The 9,560-nt window shown below is 43.3% G+C and overlaps 1 protein-coding gene across 1 annotated transcript in view; it reads right to left on the reverse strand.

Annotated features, from left to right (window-relative positions):
- The window catches only part of efnb1 (ephrin-B1), a 60,597-nt gene extending 53,410 nt beyond the window's left edge, over positions 1-7,187 (reverse strand). Inside the window, exon 1 of the mRNA XM_078261244.1 lies at positions 6,147-7,187. Coding sequence (XP_078117370.1) covers positions 6,147-6,262 — 116 coding nt within the window. The 5' untranslated portion in view covers positions 6,263-7,187. The remainder of the gene's footprint in view (positions 1-6,146) is intronic.
- Positions 7,188-9,560: the final 2,373 nt, after the last annotated feature.

The raw sequence follows: 9,560 nt of genomic DNA on the forward strand, positions 1-9,560 counted from the left end.
GGTGAAAACTCATGACGTCTTTAAGAACTTGTAGTGCAGATGGCTGTTAAGGTTGCCTGCCCGCTGTTTGGGCCTGGAGTCTGATGAGGTCTGCCTCCCCAGCACAGAGGGGTTCTCTGAGAAAGAGTTAAGTCTATGAGGTCAGTCCAGAGGAGGAGGTTACGAGTTCCCGAGTCGGAGCCGCAGGGCTAATGGTTTTAGAGATGGCTGTCACACAGATCCGTTCCACTGTCCAACACCGCCGCTGATCTCCACCAATCCAAGTCCACTTGCTTTTCAATCGCTCAACTTTCTCTCACTGTCCCCCTTTTTTCTTTTCTCCCTCTCTTTTCCCCTCACACTGACACATGGAAGTAATCTGGGAGTTCTACGCCGGACAGAAAGGATGTGCGGTTGAGCCCAGGGCTGCGTTTCAACGCTCTACATTAGCTTCTTTTCCTCTCCTGTTTAATCCCCCTTATTTTCAACTGCTCTTATATAAAAGAACTAAGATGGCAAACAAAAGGCAGACTTTTCCCCGCTTTTGCCCAACTTTTTTTCCCCACTTCCTGTAACTCTGCATCCCTATATTTTCTCCTAATTCAGCTGAAGCGTAAACGAGGCGACAAGAAGAAATCTTAAGGGAAGCTTTCCAGCGCCTGTGCCTCTGCTTGGCAGAGCTGGAGCTGATGGGAACTTCCTGGCTGCTGCCAGCCAGGCCTCCGTCTAATGAAGCTGGGTCGCTAACAGCCTGTAAGGCAGCCACTGTTCAGCCACTCCACACTCGTCCACCACTCGGCCCTCAACACTTTCACAGGGGCACACTGGCACGCTTCTAACACTTCCTTAATGCTCCTCTGTGGCTGGACAAAGAACAATGGCACACCGACATGCACTCTCAAGCACTCATTCACTTCCATAAGCTTATACTTGTTCCTTTCATATGAGACTGTAATTGTATGAACACATAAATTGAGTTAAAATGAAAACAATTTTACAAAATAATTGGACTTGAATTGCCACACCATATCTAATACTGTGTTTGGCCCAATCCAACTCATGTGGTTTTATTACCAAAACAATTATGTTGAGTAGCAAAAAGTTTTAACAAGTTTGTAATAGTTTTCTGTGACTCACAGCAGACAACATAAGCCCATGTTTGACACGCCTATGTGAGAGTCTAGTATAGTTTCAAACTCTGGTTCTCAGGATTAAGATGTATTTAAGATAATAGTCTGTTCTAGGGCTGCAACTAACTATTTTAATTATCAATTTACTTGTCTGTTACTTTATTGGTCATTTAGTCAAAAAAATCATTACAAAAAATGCCCATGACAATTTCTTGGAGCCAAAGATCTTTAAAGAAGTTATTCATTCAAAAGTATTTTTAATTTATTTAAAACAGAAACGAGGGGAAATCTCACATTATGTGGGCAATATATACCATGAGACGATATACATTTGTGAGATGTTTCTATCTTTATATTGTGGTATCTATCTTTGGTTGTATAACAGGATTGTTGCAGACATTCCTGTCAGGTTAGTTTAGTCATAAACAGTTTCACAACTGAGTCTCTAGTAATTATAATGTATCACAATATATTGGTTGATTGTAATACAGTAATAAAAGATTTTTATCAATATTGCCTAACACTGATCAATTTTCTATATTAATAGTTTTTTTCTAACTGATTAATTAACTCATCTGTTCAGCTCTTCTCCCAACTGACTCATTACATTCAGCTGTTGTCCCAGTTGTGAATCAGTCTCTAAAATATGTCTTGAAAGAAAACCAACTGTAACTGGTTCATGAGGAACAGTTGGGATCTCATACATGCACATAAAAAAGAATCAAAAAATTAGTTGCAAATGCTCCCAAAGCCGGGAAACAAAACTGGGTTTCATGTGCACGAGTGCTCAAATATAAAGAAATGAATGCATCAATAACACACAAAAAGCAGAATGATCAGTTTTCAGTGATGTGGCAGCCAAACCACCAGCGGATAAAGTGAGTCCATCTGCAGCGAAACCATGATGGAAAAACTGCCTTTTTTTTTCCTGAAATAACCTAAAGCGCTGCAGCTCCTTTTTTGAGCCCAGGTGCCTCACAAAGATAACCAAATGAAGAATCTGTCGTTACACACCACTGAAACAACAGACATGTTGACACAGAAGTGCACGCACATAAAAGCAAACGCAGCTGTCCTTAGAGGGAGTCACAGGGTGCCTTTACAGCACCATGGGCCAGTTGCTTTCCAGAAGTATTTCTTATTGGTCAGCCTTCTCTCTTTCTCTCTGAGTGGGGCTCAGGCTCTGAGTCCTCTCTGTGTGTAATGAGATCTTTATCAGAGGGAAACACGATCAGAGTCTAAAGGGGGGGGGGGGGGACTCAGGGAAACAGGGAGAAAGAAGGTGTATCGCAAGGGGTAAAGGGGGCAGGCAGCGGGGAAGCAACTAAAACAGGCCTCTGACCCTCTCAGCAGTGACCCACACTGCAGAGAGCAGCAGAGGGGAGCGTTCAGCGGACTCTTAACAAGGAACCAAATCCTGTTTCTGTTCTAGTCCTGAACTTTCATCCAACTCTTGTTCAACAGGTTGCAGCGGTTTCAAGTTTTTGCAGTTGCAGTTTGTTTATTCAAGCTCCTGCTGAAATCCTCGTTATATTTAAATGTCAGCTCTGTGAAGCGTTTCTGAACACCAGTTTGCAGGAGTCAAAGGTTTCTCTGTGTTCGAGAACAAACCTTTACAAAATCTGTTTTGATAACATCTGGTTCTAAAAACAAAGATAAGGTAGACGTTTGTTTTTTTCCTAATCACCTATTAGAAAAAATTCCCCCAAAGTATTCAATTATGGAAACAATTCTTCAACTTTAATCAGGCCTTCTGTGCACTTATTATACTAATAGCAGTCTAATACAATTATGTTGTTTTTAAAAATGTATTTAACAATAAATTGCCACCTCATCATTTCAAAGTTATTTCCCCCTACGTTTGCCAAATATCCCAGTGTTAATCAAATCCAGTTTAATCATCATCAAACTCCCTGAACCTTTAAACCATGCACGCACATTAAAAACCAAACCAGCCAACTGTTAAACTGTGAGCCAGGCAGCTGAGGTCAACGGACAGCAAAATAAGTAAGTAAAGGGACAGCAACAGAGGCTTTAGCTGACGCCTCTTTCGCTGTTACGCTATTTTGTGCTCTTTTGTGGGCTTCAAAGCCCCACACAGGAGGGCAAAGAAATGTCTGCAAACGGTTTCCAAGCCTTACCGAAATGCAAGGAGTTCAAAATCAGTGCAGCAGAGTTTCTTTTCTGTATGTTTTCAGAGGTGTGCAAGTGTGTTTTCTGCCTCTCTCACATCATGTTGTTTGTCTCCTGCGCTGCTGCAAACTGGCTGTGGTGGTTACAGGTCATGAGGTAAATATTAGCTAAGGAGGGTTAGGGGACGTGCAGGAACCACTCATAGCAACCTTGTCAGATTATCATTAAATTGGTATCTCTGCAGAATTCCTTAGCACATTGTGAGTGAGTGAGTGTGTGTGTGTGTGTGTGTGTGTGTGTGTGTGTGTGTGTGTGTGTAGTATGACTGTACATTGCTGTGCATGCTTCAGCCAAACCGATAGGACGTGATCAGTCATAACAAAGTGACATTTTCGGGCGTAATCCCACTCAGTTAAATGAGAACTAATCCGATTTGCTCTGATCAAATGTTAGAAGCTTCTTTACCGGCCGACTAGTTGACACATCCAGCCTTCTTCTGCACGGCTGCTCATCCAACCCCCTTTACCCCCTCGCCATTTCACTTATCTGGCCTCAAATTAAATATCAAAAAGGTCTCATACATCCTGCAGTGGATATAAAACTCAGGAATGTTTCTTCTTCTACTTCTTTTTTCCAGAAGGCGCTACAGTGATGATGTATGTTGCCTGTGCAAGCACGCTGGGAGGAAATCAATTAAGCCAACCCCAGTTATTGATAATGCAGGAGCGGGAGTGATGGCATCCTCACATGGAAATCCATAACAGCAGGAACACTGGGGGACCCGCACATAAGCCTGCACACACATAAGGGGAATAAAAACACACACACACCGTAGTGGCCCAAACCTGCTGGTTTCCTATACTTTGTCTCATAACTCACGGCCTGCAGGGAGGCACTGGTATTGTTATATTGTGCGTGTATGTGGTACAGTGTGCAAGCAGAGGGCCAGATTAATTTATTAGCTGAGGCAGCAGTGCTCCCCAAAGTGGGAACAGGAAGTAAGACATCGTAAATCTAGATAAGTCGCCAGATAGTGTACTGTACATTTCTATAGGCCTCTCTCTCTGTGTTATCACTATGGAATAATATAGGCCAAGACAGAGAGATGGAGTTTAAAACAACAAGGACTGAAGACAGATGCTGATTGCTGTACACATATTCCTTTTTTATTGCCTATCAGACACTGCTGCTGACAGATACATTTCAGAAGAAAAACAGGTTTGTCTTCTGTTATTGCAAAGCCTGCACACTGCGAGATAATTGTCTATTGTTTTCTAAGCGCAGAGCAGCAGGATAATTAGGTTGAGAGAACACTTTGCAGAGTGCATTATTGTTCCACTGTGAACTTTATGAAATATTCGTCCGGCGTGGGGCTTTTTACAAGGAGCCGAGTGGAGAAACAGATGGAGAAATGATCTTGCAATCCCTTAACCAGCGTGGTAACCTTCTAAAACATTCCCTGCAGGTGACATCATCAATCAATAAATGTCTCCCCTTTTTTTCATTTGTCTACCCATGACTGACAAGAGGTGTGGGTTTTTGTGCACGTGTAATATATGTATGGGTGTGTGTGTGTGTGTGTGTGTGTGTGTGTGTGTGTGTGTGTGTGTGTGTGTGTCATATCTCTGTCTGATGACGCTCATTGTTCCACTACCTCTGCAGCCATAGTCAAATAAAAGCTGATGGGCCGTAGTCTCACCATTAGACCAGGCCACACACACACACACACACACACAATCCAGTGAACATGGCAGCAATATTCATACCCACTGACTGCACAACGAGCTCCTATGACATGTGACATTTGGGGGATAAATCATGGATTCACTTGAATGGGTAAATTCTAGTTATAAGCTGGTCGAGCTACTCTCCATTTCCCCTTGGTGCAGTGAGCTCATATGAAGGTCAGCTCTAACTCCACTACAAGAGAGCCCCCCTTTTTGTTTATTTTCCCCTTTTGTATGCTTTCCAACATCATGCAAATGTGGGAGTCAAGTCTAAGTGGGTGATAATTGTTACCAGAGCATATTTTATTATCAGCAGTCTGGGCTCACTTTGCTTGTTTTGATGAGAATAATATGAATCTTTAGAAAAATGTCTGGCTTCAGTTGCATGCTTTTGAGAAACTTGCCCTTGATTTTAATGTGGAGAAATTATGCTGGATCCAAGCCAGGACAATTAAGAACAATTTTATTCGTTTCAAGCATTTGGTTCCTCTGATATCTGAAACCATCTTATCACACATTTCTGTGGTGCAAACTGAATTCAAACTTGGAGAATTGGGACGCAGTGTGGCCCTCACAAGAAGGCAAGTCGCCCATGTTCAGGCCTCCTGAGCGGGACTGAGAGGAAAAATATCATCGATCCAGTTAACTGGACCACACCTTGACACACTTGGCATGCTTTCTTTGACTTTTATTATCCATTATCAGCTAATTACATAAATTACAAGAAATTGTAGGGAAGGAGTGAACAAACTCTGAGATAGTCGTAACTCAAATGTCCAAGTAGACTTTGCCCTCTATCTGGTAATAAAATGACATGTAATATTATCATGAATTGCTATAATTAACCATCTATTATTGTGTTTTAAGTGAGGCCTGCAGTATATTGTACAAGCCTGCACCTACTGTGTTTCTTTGGTGTTGGGAAATCCCCCACTGAGAAATAAATCAACACCATTTCTATAGTGCGGCGCAGCAATGACAATTAAAACTACAATTTTCTTTTTTTCAGATAATTGCTACATTTAACAGAACATTTAACCCAGTCTGCACACAATGGCAACTTTTCCAGTAATGTTAGTCCTCCAATACGCACGCACACACACACACACACACACACACACACACACACACACCCAGCGAGTTTGGCATGCTTGCACAAATGAAATACGAGACTTACTTGGGATTCTGCGAGCTCCATATTATAGTCTCCAGCGATTTCGCAGAAGGTAACGCCGACCTGCATATTAAAATAAAGATCCAGAGGTAATACTTCCAACAACCGAGTCCCGCCATTCTGGTCAATGTACAGACAGTGAGCCGATAACTCAGAGCGTCGGACAGTGCGTCTAGCAGCCTTTATCTGTGGTTCGCCCGGTGGGAAGGTGAGCAACGATCAGTCGGGAGCATGAGAGTTCGATATCAGATACATGTCCTTTTGTCCGACCTATTAAAAATCTGCCCAGACCCCTGTGTCCTTGACTGAACTGTCCGCAGGACGTGCAGGAAGCTCCCGGTTCTTTGATAGGATCTGGGAGCAAAGCAGCCCCGAGTGTCCTGGTTGACCTGTGGCTGAGACAAAAACAGCCCTTCACGACCTTCTTACTCTGTTAGAGACAAGTCAACGATGCGATCTGATGTGCGATTAAACAGATCTAACCACAGTTGGGGGTTTTTTGGTGGGGGACACAATTTGGCGATGCGGCTGCTGATGAAGCGCTGCGCCGTGTCTTTGTCAGAGCTCCCCTGATCGTGTCTGTACCTGTCGCTGTATATAGCCTACAGATGGCCACATTCATCCATCAGTCACAACTCCGCAGCACGCTGGGAATCCCGAGGTCCACTTCATTCCAGTGTTATCTTTCACTCCTCCTCCCCCTGCTATTCTTCTCCGCGAAGGAATTGAGTTTCTATTGTAAATATTCCTCCCGGCTCTCAGCGCCGTTCCGCGTGCGTGTTGCGCTCCAGCAGGGTAAAGCCTTTAGTCCGAGTGGGACATGATGCGTGGCCGGTGCGTAAATAAACTGTACGTCTCACGCTTGTTTGTTGCTGCTCGGACACAAAAAAAGTGCCGAGGGAAGGTTAGACTTGCTCATCAGCTCGCTCGGTGGCTCTAGATCCGCTCGCCAACATTTCCATGCCGGTGTATTTTTTTTAACCGAGTAAAAACACTCTCTGCGTTCCGGTAAGTGCAGCAGCTCGAGCTCAACTGTAACCCGAGCCGAAAAGGAGCGCAGGGGGAACAGCCCACAGCGCGAGCTGCGGCCAATCACAGCGCTCTGTCCGAACTTGGAAGCAGGAAGCGAAGGCATTTATGGGGACGTGGAGGAGTGGGAGGGAGGGAATTTGGGAGTGCGTTATTAGGTTGACCCTACATCTCTTGCCCCCACCACCTAGGCCCAAGCCATCGACCCAAATTGAAATGGACTTTGGAGTTATTCGTCATACTGAAAGCTTTAGTGAGGAAGACGAGCGTGATAGGTTGGTGGAGCGTGCGTAAAAGTGCCTACAGGAGAACAACTTTGTCCCCTTTAAGCCCAGGACCTCCTTTTCCATGTAGATCATAACATTCCTATAATATAGGCCTATCAAAATCTCGCCGTAGGGAAACTAATCTTAACTAGGCTATACTTTCAGTGTAAACCATTCTGAATTTTATTTAAATCTACAATAATCTTCATAATTTACTGTATAGGATTACAGTATCTGTGATTTCGGTCAATTCTTTTTTACTCTCTGAAAGAAATGATGATTAATGGTCTCTTTGGATCTCTTTCTAGCTGTCCCCTTTTGGGATAATGAACTGCATGAGAACTTAGTCTCCAGTGTCAATAGACAATAGACGGTCAGTAGCCTATAGTCATTGGGCCATTCATTCAATGAGGAAGAAATGCTTGACACATAATTGATCATGTCCATGTCTGTGCCCCCTTTGTGTGTGTGTGTGTGTGTGTGTGTGTGTGTGTGTGTGTGTGTGTGTGTGAGAGAGAGAGAGAGAGAGAGAGAGGAGTTTCTCTTAATTTTGCGCTTTCATTCAATCTATGCCGCCCCCTAATGGTTGTGATGAAATCAATTCATGGAATACAGTAGGGGCGTTAGTCTAATTGGAAAGGAAAGATGAGAGACATTTAAAGACATGCCTCATGGTTCCTGATTTTTTTTTTTTTTATTACATCCTGTTGTGCCTTGACAGCCCACACATCTTGGTGAAACAATGAGCTCAACATCAGCTCTCTAATTATCTGAGTGTATTTCTATTTGTGTGTGTTTCATGTGAGAGCCAGGGATAACTGGGTGTCATGGCTGCATCAGAGTTAAAGGTTCTGGCTCAACTTCCCCGACTTCCAAGGTTTACAGAGAAGAGAAAAAGTCTGCAGAAGTCATAAAGTTGTTCTTTATGCTACAAGTGCTGCTAGAGTTTTGTCATTGCTGCATCCTCAGGAGCAAAGACTGTCAGAGTGTTGTCATAGTAACAACAAACACAGGCCAGTTGCCACAGAGCTGGCTTGTCCCATCTGATGGCCGGGACTTCTGAGATACCTGATACCTCGATGACCAATCAGATGAGCACAGATAGATACCTGATCTGCTGCGAGCCAATGAGACGCCTCCTGTGTACAACTTTGACGAGTGCCACAGCTGCGGGCCAAAGCTGAGTGGCCAATAGGAATATGGCTCCAGGACAGGACGATGATGGTGGACATACAGTACCATGCTGTTGTTGTAAGAGTGTGATCCAACCACAGCCTGGAAGCAGCAGAATCAAAAACACATTATTAGCCAAGTACAATACAATACAGACATTTGCCTTGAGAAGCAGTAAGAACTAATCTTTTACGACAGTACACGTGGCAGAAGAACAACTCATCATCGTATACAGGTCAAGAGGATTATGGAGGATAAAAGTAACAGATATTGGACTGTCCACATTATTCTATATAACCATAAAAGCGTTATGCAATGTGACACAGTGCAGTATATGTAAAGACAAAGGAGTGTATTGAGATAAGCTTCCATGTTCAGTCACACACACTGAAGGCAATTTGATTCCCCCTCCCCCCCCCTTCAGACAGCCACCTATGAAATAGTAGCATTTTCAAGGAATGAGGTCATCATGTTAATGTGTATAGGTGGCTGTGATTAGTGCTTCTATAAATAGCCTTAATGTACTTTGATACCACAGAAGCTCACACAGACGCTCTTCAGATCCTTTCAAATGGAGTCAGGTAGAAACTAAAGATTTGTTTCATTATTGTTAATCACGTAAGGGAAAGTTATTACAGGACATCCTAAGAGGGGCATGAATGGGTTTACCAAATTTCCAGGCGATCCATCCAATAGTTGTTGAGATATTTCACTTGAAACCGCAAATGTCAACTTCATGATGGCACTAGAGCAAAATTTACCATAAGGATTTATCATTTGACCTGCCAGTGGCACAGTAGGAAATGTAAGGGAATCACAAAAGTCAGGAGGATTCATCGTCTTGGAACCATGAATATCTATACCAAATTTCAGGACGATCTATCCAATAGTTGTCAAGGTATTTCACTAAAAAGCAAAAATGACAACCTCATGGGGGCGCTAGTGGAAA

Source organism: Sander vitreus, chromosome 10 (assembly GCF_031162955.1).
Source record: "Sander vitreus isolate 19-12246 chromosome 10, sanVit1, whole genome shotgun sequence".
Taxonomy (NCBI): domain Eukaryota; kingdom Metazoa; phylum Chordata; class Actinopteri; order Perciformes; family Percidae; genus Sander; species Sander vitreus.